The sequence below is a fragment of the Prunus avium genome, chromosome 1 (genome assembly GCF_965620075.1).
Source record: "Prunus avium chromosome 1, drPruAviu1.hap1.1, whole genome shotgun sequence".
Taxonomy (NCBI): Eukaryota; Viridiplantae; Streptophyta; class Magnoliopsida; order Rosales; family Rosaceae; genus Prunus; species Prunus avium.
The window spans coordinates 22,046,666-22,068,744 of record NC_142284.1 but is presented as its reverse complement, the minus strand read 5'-3'; the positions used below and the strand labels follow the sequence as shown (position 1 = coordinate 22,068,744).

Sequence of the window (22,079 nt, the reverse complement as noted above, 5' to 3'; positions counted from 1 at the left end):
ATGGTCAAGCTGAGGCCAGCAACAAGGTGATAAAAGGTTTCCTTTCAAAAATTGAAAGGTCTTGGGTTTCGATTTGTTTACCTCCACACCAATTCCGAGCTAAACAAATCGGGGGGCAATGTTTGGGTCTGTTGAAAATCACAACTGAATTTGAAACTTGCGAAGAGGTTGCGGCTGAAATCTTGGAGTTTCCGTGACCGGGCTGCACTGGAAGTTGCGGTTGGGGTTTTATTCTAATGAGGAAAAAGTCACGGCTGGGTATTGTGACTTGGGAGTTCCAAGATGGAGCGGATGGGGTTTTTGTTTAGGCTAGGGCAGATTTTCTGGGTCATGCTTGAGTGTGGCTTTCCAAGTGTTTTCTAATATATATATTAGAAAATGAATGCAAAGTTGCAGTCGAAAGTGGTGTTTTGTTAACTAACAATTGGACAAAGGAAGCAGCAAGTCACGTGGGAAAGCTTGGGATGTTGGCTGCAAAAAGGTTGGCTGCAAAGTGTTGGCTGCAAAGTGTTAGCTGCAAATTGTTGGCTGCAAAGTGTTGGCTGCAAAGGTGGCCAAATCGTGGCTGCAAAGGTGGCCAAATCGTGGCTGCAAAGTGGCCAAATCGTGGCTGCAAAAGTGGCCAAATCGTGGCTGCAAAATGGCCAAATAGTGGCCGCAAAGGTGGCCAAATCGTGGCTGCAAAATGGCCAAATAGTTGGCTGGAACCAAGTCAAGGTCTTGGCTTCTCATGTCAGTGAGTTGGCTGGAAAATGGAAGTCTTGGCTAAAGAGATGGTTTGGGCATGACCACGTGGGTTTACTTTGGTACTCTCAAACTTGGCTCAAGTTGGCATGGGTTTTAAAGGGCTGGAATCCAATTGTCTTGTTATATATAAAATTAATCAAAGCCTAATGCCATATGCTGCCAACATCAGACCAACATTCATGCAATATCAAATAAAAGGCTAAGAAGTCTGGTTGAGTGGGGAACCCACGCGGACGACATCCAAATATTTGAAGTTCACATGTCACTTAACGTTGGTGGGAGCCTTAACCAAGTCAGAAGCTCCAAGTGCACAACTTCTCACCAAATGTCAAATCAAGTCCAAGGCTCAGCCTACGAAACTAAGTTCAGAAGTTCCAGCATATGTTTTCTAGCAGATGTTTTCAGCATATGTTTTCTAGCAGATGTTTTCAGCAGATGTTTTCTAGCAGATGTTTTCCAACAGATGTTTTCAGCAGATGTTTTCCTACAAGTGCCAGAGTTCAAAGACAGGAAAGCATTAACATCGGGAGGATTTCCAAGACATCGGGTAGTTCGTACCTAGAGCTCCGAAAAGCATTAATATTGGGAAGATTTCCAAGACATCGGGTAGTTCACGCCTAGAGCTCCGGAAGGCATTAACATCGGGAGGATTTTCAAGACAGAGTTAGTTGTATGGCCAAACCCATGAGCTGAAGGATCTCTATAAATAGGTCATCAGAAGAAGAGAAGAGGAGCTCCGACTCAACACACAAAATCTATCTCTTTATCCTATACTTTTCAATTCATAGTCTAGGATTTTATATTTCAAGCTTTTCAGATTATCCAAGTTCTTTGTTTTCCTAGTGTAAGCTTACTTTCTTGCAATTTAATTTCAATTGTCTTTACATTCGAATTTAATTCAAGTCTTTATCGCTTTAATCTATTTTATCGCATTTACATTTCTGTCATTTCGTTTATCGCACTTACATTTATGTCATTTCTTTTATTGCATTTACATTCATTACACTTATCACAAAAAAATCCTAAAAAATAGTCATACAAAGCTCAATCATCCTTGACCTCAAGGAAGAAAAAGAACCTAGGCCAAGAGGAGGTTCCTTGCTTGGCCGATCAATCGTTTGATTAAAAGTCAGAAGCGCAAACACACTCACACGATCTTTCCATCCAAGCCATCAAGTGGCTTGGTAGTGGCACGCCTACGCATCTCAAGAGAAGAAGGACCAAAAACTCCTTCCGCGGCCTACTCGGCCGAAAAGAGGGAAACACAATGCAAAGGCTGCAGAGCTCAAAAGTGTCGTCCAGCCCTCCTTTGCTTTGGCAAGGCAAGGAGTTACGCTGAAAAACAAACAACCCCTTCCTGGCACCCTTGCCGAACGGCAAGGGTTGTGCAGAGGCTACGAAGGTTCTCGCGAGGGTCCAGCCCCCCTTTCCAAATGAGATTGCCGAAACCCAAATGCTACAGCCACCGGGATTCGTGCATATCCTTGCCGCCACTCCAAACACCCACCATTCTACCAACAACGACCCAGACCTACTCCTTGCCGATCGGCAACTTTGTTGAAATATGGCCAGGACCTCCTTCCTTCAGCACAGCCAACGACGAAGACTCACAAAAAAAATATATATATTAAATTGAGCTTAGGTCCATAAAAATCATTTAAAATCACTTACAACCCTTTCCTTTAGTTTTCTATTTAAAATACCCAATTTTTTCAAATAATACCCGATGACTAGGATCCAACTAAGCAAGTTACCTAATATAACTTAAAATTTGATTTATTGTATTTTTTGGATTCCAAAACTATCCTTATTTATAAGTTAATGTGTTATGAGGGGTGTAATTAATGATACACGTTGAATTTGGAAAGATCTTCAAATAGTTGTAATGGATGTAGGAATTAATTTAGAAACTTATGTGAAATTAAATATTAAATTCCACAGTGAAGTATTAGTAATCTATTTTACGACTCGTAATCTATTTTTGAATTAATGTTGTTTTCCTTTTGGGAATTAATGTTGTTTTTCTTTATGAATTATACAACTAGTATTGTATTTTATTATAGCTAGTTTTATGAATAATAGTGTACATTCTAATTATGTTGAAAAATAATATGATAATCTATTTATTGTTTGTTTTTTGAAAACCATTTTTTTAATGAATCTATTTTTTCTCTAAATAATGTACCTATTTTTTTTCTCTAAATAAAGCACCTATTACTTGTTTTATGAAAAATAATTTGATCATCTTTTTATTGTTGTTTTATGAAAACAATTTTTTTGTAAATGAACCTATTTTTTTTCTCTCCAAATAATGTACCTATTTTTTTTTCTCTAATAATCTACCTTGTAAAAAATTTTACCTAGTTTAATGAACCTATTTTTTCTCTAAATTTTGTATCTTTTTTTTCTCTAAATAATGTACCTATTTTTCTCTGATAATGTATACCTTGTAAAACAATTTACCTAGTATAATGAAATTATTTTTTGGTTCTAAATAATGTACCTATGTTTAATTATAAAAAATGTGCATAAATTTCAATTATACAACGTACCTATTTTCTATAAATTATTGTGGACCTATTTTTAGTTTATGAAAAATGTACGGAAATGTCAATTACAAAGTAACTGACCTATTTTTGTTTTTTTTTTTGTAAATAATATACCTATATTTTTATACCTATATATTTATATTGATATTTTTCATATGTACATTATTGGATATGTAATTTACATTTTTTTATTTGCAATTTTAGGGGGCGATATGTTAGAGGGAATGACAACCAAAAGAAATGGGGTGATTGATATGCTATTAATAGGGAGTTTTAATTACAATTATGGCAGTTAATGAAATGCTTGAAATAAATTATAAATAAAATATGAAATCTGATGGCAAGGATGTAAAAACATAGGAATACTATGACCTCTTATATTCTACTAGTCATTTAAGTTTGAAATTGGGTTTTACACATAGATTTATAGAATGATGGGTATATGTCTAGGAAATATAAATTGTAGGGACCTATATTGGACAAGCCCAAAAAAAAACCTGCTGCCGAAGGTCCAACTTCAAACCCAATCTGCCGAAGACAACACAGGCTCCCAAAAAGCTTTCAATCCACCCTTGCCGTTCGGCAAGGGCTGTGCGGCAGCAAAGGAGCTCACAAAAAAAAACCTGCTGCCGAAGGTCCAACTTCAAACCCACTCAAGTTGAAACACCAGGGGACTCGGCAAGGGCCCAGCTCACGGTCCTCACCGTATTCCACCCAAGGTCCTAGCCAAATAACCAAAACAAGCAGCCCACGTAAAAACCACCTTTGCCATCAGTCGGTGACTTACCCGTGCTTCAGCTCAAGCCGTGACCCACGCAGCCCGGCTTCCAAATCTGCAAACACCCGTGGGATCAGCCCACTTGCCGAAGACACATAAAAAAAAAAAAAAAAAAAAAAAAAAAACCCTCCCATCAGCCCATGCGGAAGATGATGAAGGCTTCGAAAACTACTCACCTCAACCCCAGCCAAGGTCACCAGAGCCCAGCTCCAGTTCACATCGACTTTCTCCTTCCAAAACCACGATTCAAAGCCTTGCCGTTCGGCAATGGTTGAACAAAGGCTGATGGGGGCCAACTCCCAATCCAAGAACGAACTCTTGCCGATTCGAAGCTTTGGGACGACACTCCAAGATTTCTGAAAAACACGAAGAGGATTGGCTACTGAAGCTAGCTCCCAGCTCCGACTCAGACCGAGCCCAAGGCCACCACCAAAACCTCTCAGCACACCCTTGCCGAACGGCAAGGGTTGCCTAGAAACAAATATGGCCTCCAAAATCGAAAACTCACCCCAGTTCTCCCAAAAGCCCAGGCTCTGATACTACCTCAGTTCAAGCCCAATATTCACCAAGCCCCAGGTCTCCACCCCTTGCCGAAGCAAGCTCCCTAGAGGAAGACCCAGCTCAAAATTCTGAATCCAAGCCCTTCCTCCTTGCCAACAGCTCGAGAGGTTCCAAAAATTTTTTTGAGCAGCACCCTTGCCGAAGGTCCAAATACCTAAACCACTCCCTTACTGAAGCTGGAAAAACACGAAATCTCCTTTCAAGCTAGCCTTGCCGAAGACACCGAGGGGCCTCAAAATCTTTCCGATCCACCCTTGCCATTCGGCAAGGGTTAGGCTGAGTAGATCGGAGCACTAGGTCCAAAATATGACCTAGCTCCAAAAGATGACCTAGCTCCTTTTTACTGACCTAGTTCCCAAAACAAAACAAAAAACAAAAAACAAAACAAAAAAAAAAATTTGCCTTGCCGAATGGCAAGGAGCATGCAGAAGGTAAGGAGAGAGTTGCTAACTTTTTTGCTGACGTCATAAAAAAAAAAAAAAAAAAAAAGTTTTTTTGCCAAATCTGGAAGCCCCCAGCCCTGCTGAAGGTACTTAGGCCCTAGAGAAAATCATTGCCACTGGACCATGACGAACGACAAGGCCCATGTTCAGGCCATGGCTTACATCGCGCAAATTTCTCTTGCCTAACCCCTTGTAGCCCAGCTCCACAGAGCACAAACCCCAGGCCTTTGCCAAAACCCAGCTCATGAGGCCCACCTACCAAGAACTTGGAAACTCGCGGCATCAAGCCCCTCATTCTTCCTGCCGAAGCCTTGAAGGCCCAGCTCCAAGGACATGCCAAATATCCACAAGGTACCCAAATTTATGAAAATAATAATAACAAATGCACACTTGCATTCTTCCCTTTAGCACCCTTGTGCATTTGGCAACGCCTTATGCCTTCGGCACCCTCGTGCCTAGCCACTTCCTCTTGCGACATGCAGGCTTGGCACCTTCGGCACCCCGTGCCCTTCGGCATTTTAGATTGCGACATGCAAGTCTTATGCCTTCGGCACCCTTGTGCCCATGCCACATTGTCTTGCGACACGCAAGCTTTGTGTCACCTTCGGCACCCTCGTGCCTAGCCACATTGCCTTGCGACACGCAAGCTTTGTGTCGCCTTCGGCACCCAAGTGCCTGGCCACATCGCCTTGCGACACGCAAGCTTCGTGACGCCTTCGGCACCCAAGTGCCTAGCCACATTGTCTTGCGACATGCAAGCTTTGTGTCGCCTTCGGCACCCAAGTGCCTAGCCACATTGTCTTGCGACACGCAAGCTTTGTTTCACCTTCGGCACCCTCGTGCCTAGCCACATTGCCTTGCGACACGCAAGCTTTGTGTCGCCTTCGGCACCCAAGTGCCTAGCCATATTGCCTTGCGACACGCAAGCTTTGTGTCACCTTCGGCACCCTCGTGCCTAGCCACATTGCCTTGCGACACGCAAGCTTTGTGTCGCCTTCGGCACCCAAGTGCCTAGCCACATTGCCTTGCGACACGCAAGCTTTGTGTCACCTTCGGCACCCTCGTGCCTAGCCACATCGCTCTGCGACATACTATGATGCCCTTTGGCACCCTAGCCCTTTAGCGTAGTGTTTTTGCTACAACTTCTCTCCCTCAAATGTCCTTCTTACCCGGGGACTTGGGGGACTGGGGATAGTGCACTATATGACATGGAAGATGAACTACAGTGTTGCTCGGCCAGTGCACTTAAAATTACAAATCCCCAAGCAAGAAGTACCTTCTTACTCGCGAACTTGGGGGACTACTGTTGACACCGTAACTAACTGAGCAACTAGCTAAGCAAGATTAGCCACGTGTCATGCTTAGAGAGGTCATCACCTTCACCAAAGAAGCCTTGCCACATGTCACCACTAGGGGCAATGTCAAGAGTCCCACATTGGAAGACTACAAGAAGTGGAGACTCCCCTTCACCTATAAAAGAAGACTGCTCTCCTCTTAGAAAGGGATCCTCGATCCTATCGGATCCAATGCCATCCCATCCTAGGCTGGGCTCTCTCTTCAGGACTCTCCTGCTAGCCTGGCCTTCGGGGCCTAGGTCTCCGGACCCGGGGACTTGACCCCTAGGCTTCAGGTTCCTAGCTTTGTACCTTAGGCCCTAGGCCTTCTTCCATTTATCCTTAGGTCTAATCCCCTTATACAAATGTAAACAATATCATAATGAGAACATCTTCTCCGTGGACGTAGCCCATTCATTAAGGGTGAACCACGTATATCTTGTCTTTCGTATATTTATCGCTTGGCCAAGTCCTCACATACATGCTGAAGGTCCTCACCTTCACCCATCATCCATCACACCTCATCACTAAGTTGGACTCAATCTTGGCTGAACCATTTTGAGCATCAACAGCCTTCATTCTTCTTCTTGTTTTCTAAACTAGCTAAGCATCGATCTGCTCTTTGGCTTGCACTCAGAAGTATGGCAGAAATGTTCCTGCTTACTTTGTTTGCTGAGGGAATACTTACAAAGGTGGCCTTACTTGCTACTGAACAATTCAGTCTTGCCTGGGGATATGGAAGAGAACTAGAATGTCTCCATCAAACAGTGTCCAAGATTCAAGAGATCTTAACTGATGCTGATGCTGATGCTGCAGATGAGCAACCACAAGATGGAGGCAAGGAGGTCCAAGATTGGGTGAAAAAAATTAAAGACGTAGCTGATGCTGCTGATGATGTCTTGGATGAAATCAACTATGAAGTTCTCCGGCGCAAACTACAACTTCATAACCACATGAAGAAAAAGGTACTCAACCTCCTTTCTGCCTCCAATCCCATTTTATTTCTTCGAAAGATGAGACAGAGACTTCAAAGTATCAACGCAGATTTTGTGAATCTCATAGATGAACCATGTACCACTAAACTAGTTGATTAAAAAAAAAAAAAAAAGTGTAGCTACAACCTCTGAAAGATTAGCACACGGAGAATCTTTCAGATCCTATCATAGGGTTGAAAACATCATTGGAAGGGAGGAGATTTTGTCAGAAATAATGGCAACCCTCATGTTGGTCTTCTTTCTTGCCAGGTATTCTTTTCGCCAAATGTCGTAATAGGCGTGCTCGAAAGAATACGACAGCTGCTAGACCGACATCAATGCCCCGATTGTATCTTTTTGGCTCGCGCAAATGCTACTTCAATATTCAACAAAATTGAAAGTTGAATCAGGTTGACAAAAATCCAGTCCAGCCCTGTCTTGGGCTTAACTTCCGGATTCCTTCTGATTCATGTGTTCTGCTTTATAGGCGTGCCACTGTTGGTTCTAAGACCAGTCCAACAGACCTGGTATAAGCGAGTGTGATGAGTGTTTTGTGAAGTTTGTGCCTTTTTTCTGGACCTCTGTTCAAGCCATTGTGCTCCAAGTGGGGTACTGGCCTGGATTGGTTCTTTCTTTCATGTATATATCGGCTCTAGTTGGTGCGAGCAACACCTATCCAAGCAAGGGAAAAAGACAATGTTTTTGGTCAGTAAACACCTCACACGGGTTTACAAACCTAAATCTGAATTTAAATATATTTATATATGAGCTAACCACAAATTCGGGCCCAACTATGTGATTTTCGGGCCCAATCGGTTTATATCCCTTAAGCCTATAAGGCCTGATTCGGGCTAAAAACCTTTTGTGAGCTTTCAGTTTAAATAAAATGGAAATGGGAAAATGCCTAAGTATTGCAGATGTGGAGATGAATGCAGATACAAGCATAACAGAGTTCTTTAGATACGAGTTCCATCATTCTTATTTATTCAGCTCTTAAATCAACGCCAGCAACAATAAAGATCCATGTTTATTGGTTCCAAACTATGAAATACATTATCACGGTGATCTAAGGTTTATAGCCGGCTAAATTATACAAATTCAAATTGAACATTTTCAGAAGTTAGTCATACCATGAAGATGGCAGAGAAATAAAAAGATGAACACAGAAGTCGTATGGCTATCTGAAATCCGAGCGAGTTTGACTGGAATATCTTGAGTGCTTTTTAGGTGTTTTACAAGACGTTGCGTCTGGTTTTTTGGAGAGAGAGTCCCCTTCTTCTGTGCTGGAAGCTCTCTATTTATAGGAGCAGGGGAGGTCTTAAGTGATGATGACTGAGCGAGGATGTTTGGCTGTTGTCCAAAGTCAGCTTGCTGACTTGACGTCCTGAACCAGTCCATAGTGGGGGTGATTGGACTTTCTGACAGGAACCATCGGTCCTTTGAAACAGCTCTCTGGTCTTTGTACTTGGCGATTTGATATGCAAGTTGTCTTCTTACCTGGCTTGGTGGCTTCCTTAGGCGGCTGGCTTTCTTACTGGAAGAGGGAAAAGTCAAATCGTCATTAAATGTTGATGGTCCTTCTCCAACTTCGCGTGGGTTTGGAACAGTTTCCTATTTTTCATTTTTCAGTAGTCCAATCGCTTTGGGCCCTCTGTTCTTGGGCTTCAGTTTTGGTCCTGTCTTGGTGTTTATTTTAAATAAGAAAAGTCCTCTTGAAAAAATACAGCTTACAGACAACTATTGGGCTTGGGCCCTGGCCATGCTCTTTTTGGGGATGGAACCACTTTTGGTCCATTGACCAAAATTGGGTACAAACATTGCCCCCGGTTTTAATGCGCTTGGGTCAAGTCTATTAAAACTGACCCCCAGCTTCCTACGACGTCAAATCGTACGAAAAGGGAATTTTTGAAAGTAACGCGCCAAGTTCGTGATAGCAACTGTCCTATCACGTCTGGCAATTAATTCGGCCTGTCAAAACTCCTCATCTTCTTATTTTTGAAACTGTTCGCCCAATACGCATACCTCCTTCCAACTTGCTTTCGCGTTTGTCGTCCTTTCCTTTTCCCTCAGAAAACCTAAACCAGAAAAAAACCATCTTTGCCATGGCTCCTAAGAAATCAAAGGTTGCGAAAGTTTCTACTGGGGTTCCTGAGTGGCTTTTCGAGCAGGCTGCGACGGAACACGCTGATGAGTTCCATTCTACTTTGGCTCAGGAGCAAACGGATGTTCTATCGCCGGTCTATTCTCCTTTCCCGATAACCCTGAGAGGCCCTTTTCAGACACCATTTCTGGGTCCTTATTATCTTCAAGCCAAACCAGAAGATCTTCTTTCGCTAGATACTCGGTTGGTTCGAGCTCCATTTTCGTATGGGTTGGAAGACATCGACTGGAGTTGCTGGGAGGCCAACCTGGAGCGGTTGGGTTCCAACCCTGACGTGCCTGTGTCTGAAGTCTACTTCTCTTGGTCAAACTGGGTAGACGAGATGCAGCCTTTATTCTCGGACGTTTGGAAGCGGAATGGGATATTTTACGCCATTCTGCTATCGAAAAATTGGATTGATCTTTGTTTCTGGGACAACACTTCGAACACTTTCGCTTTCGGGCCTGGTCCCATGACCCCCACGATTCTGGACATGGCAGCCCTTTTTGGCTTCAAACCCTGGGGTGGGAACATTGATGCACTAGGTGATTATGAGTTGGAGAATCGGCGGGTTAAAGTTCCGATGAGAGCGAGCAAAGCCGAGATTCTTCGCCTGAAAACCTACTCTGGTTTTATAATGTCTTTCCAAGGCATGGCTGACCGTGAACAGGAACATATGATGTTGTCTGCCACGCAAATCTCACGGCCTGGAGTTCCGGGCCGAGGGGATATGCGTTGACACGCGGTTTCCTGCTTTTGGGTGCGGTGCGGTTGTGCGCGGGCGTGCCAGCACAGTCTACCGTGCGTCGAGATGTTGATGAGTGTTGGATGGATAAGTGGTGCACCTGTTTGAACTCGTCTTCTAATCAAACGATTGTAGCCGAGAGAGGAACTGGTCTCGGCTGTTAGGTTCACGGCCTGAACTACAAGGCCGTTGAGTGATGGTGTTGGTGGTGGGTTTTGGGCGGTGCTCCGGCGCGCTGCTCAGGGAGCGACGGTCGTGTGATATATGGGGTGAGTGAACGGACAACAAGGATGGTGCTCCGGCGCCTTGAAAATCAAGGGTCATATGATATATTGATGAATGAATTTTCCTTACAGTCTAATACTACTCCTAGGAAAGCAAGTAAAGATATTGAAAGTGCATTACAGGAAAAAATAAGTTGCTCCGTGGGAGGCTTTGGTTTGGTGTTGAACCCTTTGAATGTAGCTCGAGCCTTGTATTTATAGGAAGAGTTCCTGGAGGAGTAATCGAGGCTGAAAATCTGCATAGTAGAGCCTGATTAGAGCAAGTGGGCAGTCCAATCGACATTTGGGATCGTGAAGTATGGTGGTGTGACCCATAAATCCTGGTGAATCTCGGCCGCCGCTCTTGATCGTGGGTTCTGAGCTTCTGGCCGTGGAGACGCATTTATGGCCTGGATAGCTGGTGAACTAATATCTCAAGCTGTCAGAATTCTTGTGAGAATGTCTACGTCTAATCACTCTGATCCTCATCACCAAATCCTGACTTCAGTCACTTCCCAACTTCCCTCATGCATTAAATGCTTATTTGTGGCCAGTGGGTCTGCTGCATTAAACAGGCACTACTTCATTAAATGAAGCCTGGGACCCTGTTGTCACGTGATGATTTGCCTTTAATGCTTTGGCCGTGATTTTGTTCGGCCTCGGCCTCGGCCTGCGCTTGAGGCCGAGATGATCATGCCTTAGCATTTTTCTTTTGTCTTCAGGAAGGCGGAGCACCCTAGCGAAACGCTGCGTTTCAGTTTTACGAGCAAGTGCCAGGGCCGAGAAAAAGGGCTCCTTCGGCCAGCTTATGGCCGTGATTTATTAGGCACAAACAGATGTTCCTGCTGTTCTGGCTTAACCGATTCATCTTCCCCAATGTGGATGGCAGCGTTAGCCCAGAGTACATGCACCTGGCCGAGGCTCTTCACAACGAATCGGGTCTGGCTACAGGCCCTTTCATGCTGGCCTCATGCTGGCCTCACTCTACCACTGCCTCTATCAGATTACGGTCAATCCTCTTAACCTTGCTGTGTGTGGACCTATCTGGATGGTCCAAGTCTGGCTGGAATGGTATTTTCCTGAGCTGGGGACTGAAGATCTGGTGTATCTTGAAGATGATGTCCCTGCTATTGCCCTGGCCATTGCTCCGAAGAGATTGGTCAGCACTAAGGAATGCTTTGTCTTTTTTCGGGAATGCAGAAGACGTCCCAGCGAAATTTGGTTTCGTTCTCTCGGCTGCGACCTTCCCTGGTTCACAGACGGAGGCTTGCATCAAGCTCCGAGCCAATGGAGGGAACTGACCAATTTCCGGTCTCGGCTCCATGCGGATATGAGCCTTTCTTGTCTAGTCAGCAGGGACCTTTCCATCGGAGGGGTCATGAATGATAAAAGGTACAACTACGGAGTAGAAGCCTATAATCCTCAATTCGTGAGCCGCCAATTTGGATTTGTTCAGCCTATTCCTGAATTGAGATACAGTTCCGCGAACAAGGGCAGCTCCTAGCACAACTTGGCTCTGAGGCCTGAGGCGATGAAATCAATAAGGTCTTGGAAGGGCCGAGTTATCAGGGCCAGAGTACCTCCATACACTCCCTCTTCCCTTTGTACCTCGAGCTTCCACGAGTTCTGGGAAGGGAGATTGTTTTCCTGGCTTCCTGAACCTGCCAAGCTTTTCCATACTTCTGCATTTCAGGGTTGCCCTTTTGCCCGGGAGATGAAGGGTGAAGAAGAAAAATCCATGAGGAGGAGGCTGTTGCATCTCCAGGGTGTAGCAATAACAGGTAAACGTCTGAGACTTTTACTTTCTCTTTTAGTCTTGATTTGTCAATTTCTAACAATCTGGATTGTTTTGGGTGATTGACAGAGACGGTTCAGGGCAAATCTCCCATTCCAGAAAGCACTGGTAAGATCCTGATTAGTCTTACTCTTCTGATACCTTTTTCTTATATGGGTTGTTTTTTTCTTACCGCAGCTCGGGCTGACATCACCCCTCCTGGTGATGTTGCTTTGGGTGAAAGAGTGGAAGAATTCTCTGCCCCTCCCCCTTCCTCTCACCCCTCTGGCCCTGGTCCATCAAGCGTAGATAAGGGAAAGGCCCCTCTGGTAGAGGAAGAAGAAGAAGAAGGAGAAGAAGAAGAAGAAGAAGAGGGAGGTGACTTGCCCCTTCAGAGAAAACGAAGGGCTGCATCCTCGCCGGGCTCTGGGAACGTTAATCCTGAAGGAGGTACGAATCTTACCCTTTTTAAATCGTTCTTGCCCTTGGTAAGTGGGCTTTTATGCTCAAAATAGAATTGTTTATCTCTGGATTCCATGCCGGTACCTCAGGTCCGATTCTTGATTTTGTTCATACTTTTCTTGATTTTCGGGACCTGTCCCAGATGATGGGCGCCCCCAAAAAATTCACTTGAAAGTGAGGACCATTAAGCTTGAAGAAGGTGTTGACCTCCCTCCCTACGAACCTCTACTAGTTCCAGACTCAGCCGTGATCAATACGAGCCGCCCTGTTTTTTCAAATCTTGGAGCATCTGGGGTTTTCGGGCCTCCATCTAGACGCGCCACCAATCTTACAAGTGCAGAGGGCAGGACGGTCCTTCTGACCCTGAGCAAGCCGGATGTGGTGCTTGCTAATGCAGTGCAAGGGCTTAAGGCTCTATGGAATTTGATTAGGGCTCCGACTTTTGACCCAGTGGCGGATCATGATACTCTCTCGAAGATTCAGCCTCTTCTCTGTCAGATTGCTGAAGTGAAGCCACATATTGCCCCTGCGTGCAACCACCTGGACCGATGGCTGAGCAAAACACTGAAGCACATCTACATAATTAAAAGTATCCTTCCTTCTGCGAGAAATCCTGAGGAGATTCTGGAAGATCACTGTGATCGTAAAGAAGGATTTGTAGAGGCTGTCGAAGCAGCGGAAGAAGTTCTGGACAGGCTTGAGGCGCTGGAAAAGGAGGAAGTTGCTCTGAAGGGTGAAATTTCTGCTGATCTCAAGTTGAAGGCAGAATTGGAAGCTAAGATGGCGGACATTCGGGCTCGAATTGCGGCCAGTGAACCTGCTGTTCAAGACTTGACTTCTCGCACCTTTCGGGCCAGGCTGGCCAGCAAGAAATTGACTTCTGCACGGCGGGCCCTTGATTTGGACATGGACAATTTATCGGACTTAATCTCCACTATTCTAGAATTTATTTCTTAAATTTCAGTTATTTTGATTTTCTTTTGGCCTGTAGACACTTATTACGGTTTTTTAAACCATGCCATGGTATTTTCTTTCTTTCATTTTGTTTTTTGACAGTTATTTCCGTTCAACCATTAATTAGCTCAATAACTGTGTCTTTAGACAAATCGAATTTCAGGATGGTCGCCATTTAATCCCAATGAGTACAGACTTTGTACCAATATTCATTTTTAAGGAATAAAAGCAACTAAGTCTGAGAAGCCCTTCCAAAGCTGTTTTTTGGGCCTATTCTCATAAAGTGGGCTTTTTGTCCGTTACGCGTCGTGTCCTTAAGCACGGTTTCATTGAGCGTCGCGCCTCGAAACAAATCATGTCCTTTTCTTTTTGGGCACGTGTCACGCTGACAGAGACTTGTCAGGTGGCTGAATTGAAAGGTCGCTTTGAGTTTTAAATATCTGACATGAGCCTTCCCCCTTCTTTCGCCTTTCCATTTCCTGTCTTTTCGAGATCGTGTCAAAAGGGTCAGTCTTTTTCTAGAGTGAAAAATTTCAACTTCCTTCTTTCTTTCAAACTTTTGAATTCCTGTGTGTTCCCAGTATTTTTTGAAAAAAATGGCGCCTAAGAAATCCTCAACCTCTACCCCTGACACTTCTTCTTCCGGAACCGCTTCCTCTGGACCGGCATTCCTTTCCGGGATGGGTGGGTTGAGAGGTTTGCTGTCGGCCGTGCCCAGTTCCTGTTATGCAAAGACACCATCAGCTTTGCGAATGACCACTGTATATTAGGCCCTCGGTATTTTGATCAGAAGTCTGATCAACTTTGGAACTACGAGGTGCATCCTGTTCGTGCTCCAATTCCGGCCTGCCGCAAAGGGGGTATTGATTGGTCGAATTGGAACAAAATGCTCCCTCGGTTCTTTCCAAAAATTGACGTGTCGAGTGTCGAACTTCGTTGGGCAGATTGGGTGAAGAGAATGGAGCCTCGTTACAGGGCTTGCTGGCTTGATAATGGCATCTATCAAGCCATCACTTGCTCAGTCGTTCAGCCACAGGCCGATTCCCCTCTTCTAGGTTCGGCCCTGGTCTTTTGGAATAGAGCCTCCAACACTTTCGATTTTGGGGTCGGGCCAATGTCGATTTCTATTCTTGATCTTGCAGTGATCTTTGGGTTTCGTCCTCACGGGCGGAGTGCTGACTGGTTAGGGGATTTTCAGGACAGTCCTTCTCAAGAGAAGGAGAGAAAGAAGAATCTCGAAGTCCTTACCAGTTTAATAGGGTCCAATCGGGCCTATGGTGCTTTCATGGGAACCTTTATGGATCAGGAGGTTGATTATCCTGATGGGGAGCATGTGATGTTCCTGTTATACTGGCTGAACAGGTTCATCTTCCCCAGCGCTTCCAACTGCATCACCATGGAGTGGCTTCATCTGGCTGAGGGTTTATCCTCCTACAGAGACATCGCTACTGGTCCCTTGATTCTGGCTTCCATCTACAGAGCTTTGAGGGAGGCGACGGTGGAGCCCATCAATCTCAACGTGAAGGGACCCTTATGGATGGTTCAGGTCTGGCTTCAGTGGACTTTTCCTGAATTGCGGGCTCGAAAGTTGCGGGTCGCTTCTAATGTCGTACCCTTGAGGGAGCTACTCTTGAGTACTGCTTCTGGAAAGACTACCGAAGAGTGTTTCACCTTCTTTTTGTGTCGGAAAACCAGGCATGCCTTCTAGTGGATGATGAATCTCAAAAGGGGTTCTCCTTGGTTCGAAAATCGACCCATTTACCAGGGTCCTCGAGGTGGAAATGCTCCCATGGCCTCTGAGAATATGGACATTTTCTCATGCCTACAGACGCGAGACTTGCCTTGTGGCGGGAGAATGGACTCCAGAAACTATCAGTACGGGGTAGAAGCCTACAGTCCCCAGTTCTTCAGCAGACAATTTGGATGCCCCAAGTGATTCCTGAATTGGACTATTCCTTGATCAATAAGGGTTCGTCCTACAGATTCCCTAGGTTGAATAAGGAGGATCTCTTGGGCGTAAGGGCCAGGAATAGGGAGTCTGCCCGAATTCTGGAGTTGAAGCCTTATCATCCTGACTGCTGCTGTACTCAATCCTTCCAAGTCTGGTGGGATCATTGTCTTAGTAGGTATGGACCCCTGAGTGACGCGTATCAGAGGGCTTTCAAGAATTGTCCCTTTCGGCGAGATCTTAAAGGTGAAGACAAGCGGATTTTGCTTGAGCAGATTGCGGAAGACAACCGGCTATCCCTAACTGGTAAGAGATGTATTTCTGTCCCTTTTCTTGGTGTGTTCATAATTATCTCTATCTTCCAATGCAGTTTCGGTCAACTATCAGCCCTTCTGCACGCCCAGCCAATTGACCATTTTGGGGCAGGGGATTGTCGGTGGATTGGAGACCCCTATTTTCGTTCAACGGAGACAGAAGGAAAGAGCTTCCATTCCTCCTGTTTCGCAGGCTGGTAGTGAACTTCCGTCTTCTTCTCCCCAAGGTAAAAAAAAAAATTTACTTCTGGATAAACCATTTTTGTGCTTCCAAGTTCTAACCCCATTATTGGTCGGAACAAGTGTTCGCGTGGCTGCCAAGAAAAGGTCTCAGCCAGAAGGAGCTGGGAGTGGTGTAAGGGAACAGGTTCAATCCAAGGTGGCTTCAAGCAAGCGGGCCAAGGTTTCTTCTGTCGAGGCTCCTGGGGTTGTTCCGGTGGGCCTCTACATTTTCCTGATTTGTTTCTGTTCTTTTTTTGTCTGGGCTTTGCTTACTCTTATGATTCGTTGCGCAGGTTCCTGCTTCTTCTTCTCCTTTGATGGTTCAGCCGCTAGACGTTGCTCTGCCTAGAGATGGGTCCGAGGAAAGAGTTACCGGAGCGAAGCTGGCAGAAGGCTCTGTTGCTGAGGTAAACGATGACCCCTTTTTTTTTTCTTTTTTTTTTTTTGGATACGATAATAATGATACATGGTCCCTCAGGTTGCTGGGCTGGTCCCACAAGTGAAGGAAGCCCGAGGAGGAGGCACAAGTGATGTTGACATTTGGACTGAGGTGTGGTCCTGGTTCGAATAAGTGTTTCTGTACAATAATCCTTGGATAATATCTTCTGACATGCGGGTTGGTTGCAGGTGACTCCCGACTCTTCCATTCCAGTTGAAGTTGTCGGTCTTGAGGAGGGGGTGCCCGAAGAAGCTGTTCTTGTGGCAGAAGGCCCTACAGAAGAGATTCCGGCCGAGAAGAATGGCCAAGAAGGGAATGCCCCAGATGATGACGCCCCCCGAGTCCGAGAAAATGAGCCCGAAATACCGGTTTCCACACCAGCCACCGAACCTTCTTCTGGTTCTGCGAGTACGAAGGCGCCTGGAAGCTTAGGGACTGGGAGTTCTGACAGCACTTTCATTTCAAATGCAAGAGAGAAGATATTGCTGGGGAAATGGTTGGTGCTTCCTTTGGAGGAAAAGGTGATGGATGAGCAAGGTGCCAAAGTTTCTAACGCTCTAGACTCCATTTGCCGTGCCTGTTCTGATTTTGCAACGTTCTGCGAGACTGCCAAGACCGATTTGGAAACTATTGTTGGAAAATTCAAACGCGATGATCCGCTGTTGCAATATGTTCTTCCTGGATTGGAGGCAGAGCTGGCCCAAGCGAAAGGTGTGATGGAAGCGCAGCTCCAGGAGTTGACTGAACAGGACGTGCTGCTGAAGCAAGTATGTTGGCGTCTGAAGACTTCGGAGGCCCGATTGGCGAGAGTGCTAGTGCAGAAAAGGGAACTTCAAGATGCGGCGGACCAAATGCTCACAAATTTGTCCTTGGCCAAAGAAGATCTGGATAATGTTTGTACCTAATAAATCACGGTCGTAAAGATGACCGAAGGAGCTTTCCGCTCGGCCCTAGCACCTACTCACGAACTGGAACATGGCGTTTTGTCCTCCCAAAGACAAAGGAAAATTGCGAAGGCATGGTCATCTCGGCCTTACAACCACGGTATCATCAAGCCGAGGCCGAAGGGCGAAAAACACACGGTCGAAGATGCTAAGGTCACATCGCCACGTGGCAACAGGGTCCTACACTTCATTTAATGAAGTAATGCGTCTGTTTATTGCAGCAAACCCACTGGCCACAAAAAAAGCATTTAATGCACGAGGGAAGATGGGAAGTGACTGAAGTCAGGGTTTGGTAATGGGAATCAGAGTGATTAGACGCAAACATTCTCACAAATGTTCTTACAGCTTGAGATATTAGGTCACCAGCTATCAGAACCATAAATGCGTCTCCACGGCCAGAGGCGTAGAACCCACGATCAGGGCGGCGGCCGAGATTTACCAGGATTTATGGGGTCACACCACCATGCTTCACGATCCCAAATGTCGATTGGACTACCCACTTGTTCTGATCAGGCTCCACCACGCAGGTTTTCAGCCTCGATTACTCCTCCAAGAACTCTTCCTATAAATACCAAGCTCAAACTACATTCAAGGGGTTCAAACACCAAACCAAAAGTTTCCCACGGAGCAAATTATATTTTCCTGTCATGCACTTTCAATACCTTTACTTGCTTTCCTAGGAGTAGTGTTAGATTGTAAGGAGAATCCATTCATCAATATATCATACGACCCTTGATTTTCAAGGCGCCGGAGCACCATCTCTGTTACTCTCTCATTCACCCCATATATCATACGACCGTCGCTTCCTGAGCAACGCGCCGGAGCACCGCCCAAAACCCACCATCAACACCACCATTAAACGGCCTTGTAGCTCAGGCCGTGAAACTGACGGCCGAGATCAGTTCCTCTCTCGGCCACAATCGTTTGATTAGGAGTCGAACTCAAACAGGCGCACCACTTAACCACTCCATCCACATCACCCTCTCGACGCACGGTAGACCATGCTGGCACGCCCGCGCACAACCGCACCGCATCCAAAAGAAGGACATCACGTGTTAACGCATTTCCCCTCGGCCTGGAGCACCAAGCCGTGAGATTTGCGCAGCCAACAGATAAGGCGGACATGGATGTTGGGCTGGAGCTGTGGGGAGAAGATTCGTACTGATCGGTTGCATGTGGAGGTGCTGCATTTTTCGGACAAGATCAAGACTTTGCTGGATCTGTTGGTGTAAACTTTGTTTAAACTTGTCCCGGACGTCTTTGTTGTTTTTTCTAATCTTTTTATTTGCTCTTTAATTGCTTATGTTGATGAATGATTAACTTGGCATGATGGAACTGCAAATGGGCTAAATGAAATTTCAAAAACCTTTTGTCTATATATGATCGCCCTTTGATGTGGGTAATTTGTTACAACATCTTAGCATACAAGATCTTGCATCATGCATTATTCCCCCTTAGTCATTACTAAGATCGATGCCTGTTGTTTCCCATAAAGAAGGAATAAACTTCTTTAACCACTGTCCGTTTATAGGGTGCTGGTGAAGGGTTCCGTCCCTATCTTGCAGCAAGTAATCCCCTTTTCCCAGGATTCTGTGGACCACAAATGGACCTTCCCAAGTTGGGCTCCATTTCCCAAATCCTGACACGTGGGCTCCTAGGGGTAAAATAGCACGCCAGACGAGCTCTCCTTCTTCGAACGTCTTTCCTCGGACCCTTTTGTTATAAGCCCGAGCCACCGCCTGTTTACCCACCATGAGATGATTTAAGGCCTTGGCCCGAATCGGGCTTAACTCCTCCAATTCCTTCATCATGGACTCGACATAAGCTGTGTCATCCATGTCAGGTTGTCTTTCTATGCGTAGAGATTGCACATTGATTTCGACTGGCAGAACTGCATCGTGGCCGTATGTTAATGCGAAAGGGGTAGTACCGATGGATGTTTTCTTCGACGTTCGATCTGCCCAAAGCGCCTTGGATAACCTTTCGTGCCAATCCCTAGGGTTGTTCTCGGCCATCTTTTTGATGATGTTGATCAAAACTTTGTTAGTAGATTCTGCCTGACCGTTTGCCCATGGGAAATAGGGACTAGACTGTACGAACTTGATGCCGTAGGCGTCCGAAAAGTCTTGGATTTCCTTGGAAATGAAGGATGTGCCTCTGTCAGTAGTGATTGTTTCTGGGATCCTGTCTGCCGCGCAAATCTCACGGCCTGGGTTTCCGGGCCGAAGGGATGTGCGTGGACACGCGGCTTCCTGCTTTTGGGTGCGGTGCGGTTGTGCGCCGGCGTGCCAGCACGGTGTTGTTAATATTATGTTAACTCGCAATTGTACGGGGCAATTAGTAGTATAGCAAGACAAGTACGAGGTCGTACCCACGAAGACTGAGAAGTTAAAACTAGTTATGTACTTAGATTACCAAATTCAAGAAAGTAGGAGGTTATGTCTAAAACAGAATTTAAAACAAGAGTGGTTGTGATTGTTGAACAAAAGAAGCAAAATGAAATTGCAAACAAAAACAAGTAAACAAATGTAACAAAGTGTGGTTTTAAGAGTTGGAAAACAGATTTTGAGACTAGGGCATTCGAATCACCATAACAATTCAATTCTGGGTTATAAAGATTCAAGTAACAAGTCTAATTCAGATTCAAAGATTGATTCTAGCTAAAGTATGATTAGGCCATGGTGTTTGGTCCTAACCTTGTGTTCCTAATTCCCTAATTTGATCATTTGTTGTCTAACCTAAAATTAAGCATTAGGAACCCATTAAGCATAGAAGAACATTTTAAACAACCAAGTATGTATCTAATCCCTGTTGTCGAATGTCCATACATACTCTTCCTATTCATAGTTCAATTCGAATTAAAGCATGGTGTATACTCTTAATTCAAACCAAGATAGTTAACAAACAAGTTCTAATGGTGATCAAACATTCAAACAAGCATGTTAACTTATAAGCATAATGAATAAGAACATGAATCATGAATCAAACTTGAAACTCCAAACTTATAAACCCAGAATATTCATGTTAGGTTACATCGAAGCCCTAGTTATGGATTTAGCTACTCATAATGGAAAAGAGACTTGAACAGAAATGAGAAAACATAATGAATACAATAAGAGTAGAAAAACCCTTTTTCTGAAGTTCTTGTGGTGTCCAAGGCTTCTCCAAGTGCTTCTCCACTTCTAATGCTTCTCCAAGAGCTTCCCCACTTCTAGAAAGATGTATGAAGGATATGGAGGTGATTTGGGATGAGTTTGAGTGAGTGGTGATGGCTAAGGAAGATGAAATTCGTAGGGAAATGGAAGAGAGGTTTGCTGGAGTTGTTTTGGTGATTGTTGGAGTGTTTGGGATTTTGAGAGTGTTTGAGGATGGTTGGAGTGAATTGTGGGGGTTGTGAATCTCAGGATTTGTTGTGTCTTGAATGTGGAATGGATGTGGTATTTATAGGGAGAGGGGAGTGACAAATCTGAATTCAATATGGCTAATGCATACAACACTTGCATTATAAAAGATGAATTGGTTGATGCACTTCACTAATGCATACAACACTTGCATTATAAAATCTGAATTGGTTGATGCACTTCACCAATAGATCCCACCAGCAGCCCTAGCTCATCTTCATGTCACCATGACCAAGCTTCCAACCAGAAATGATAGCTCATACCTAGCTCACCATGACCAAGCATCCAACCAGCACATGCTGAGGTCAGCATAACCAGCAACTTCAAGGGCTTACAACTTGGGCTTCTCTTAATCAAATTAGGACTTTAAGCACTCGAAATTGAAGTTCAGAATGTCTTCTTTCCAGCCATATGTCATTTGGGCCAATCCAAGGTCGGAGGAGGAAGTTAAGGCCAAAACAAATTGCTAACTCATTTTGCGCGCTGATAAAATCCATCCTGAGCATGGCTCTGTGTTTGCTAGGTAACAGACTCCATATTTATCCAATGGGGCTGCATTTTGGATATGTTATAGTACATACCCATTGGAACAACTTTCATGAAGAATGCTGCCTCATCCGAGCTGTGTAGGTTGCTGAAACAAAGCTTGCAATATGACCTACGGAACTGGACTGGCAGGGGGCTGTAGCCAAAATGAGTTTGTCTTTTAAGCTCTTCTTCCATTCATCCAAATTAGGCCTTAACATGCTTGAATTGCATGAATTATGCTCTCTTGCTCTATTGGCCTACAAAACACACAAAGGGAGGGAAATAACTTAGAATTATAGGAACTAAGCAAAAGAAGTAAGTAAATTGGGCATGTATATGTATGAAATTATGAGCTTAACACACCCCCAAACTTAGATTTTGCTAGTCCTCGAGCAAAACAAAAGAGAAACAAAGATAAAAACAAAACAAGAAGTTAACTAGACCACTTTCGTAGGTAACTCGATTGCATTGAGCGTATGCAACAAGCCTTTAAACCTCTAGGCATCCCTAGTAGGAGGAGTTGTGTCTCCTGAGGGTTTAACAGATACGATACCCACAA

The 22,079-nt window shown here is 44.8% G+C and overlaps 1 protein-coding gene across 1 annotated transcript; it reads right to left on the bottom strand.

Annotated features, from left to right (window-relative positions):
* Positions 1 to 19,045: 19,045 nt before the first annotated feature.
* On the bottom strand, positions 19,046 to 19,606 carry LOC110746528 (uncharacterized). Its single transcript, XM_021946759.1, has one exon. The coding sequence runs from the start codon at positions 19,604 to 19,606 to the stop codon at positions 19,046 to 19,048; it is 561 nt and encodes a 186-aa protein (XP_021802451.1).
* Positions 19,607 to 22,079: the final 2,473 nt, after the last annotated feature.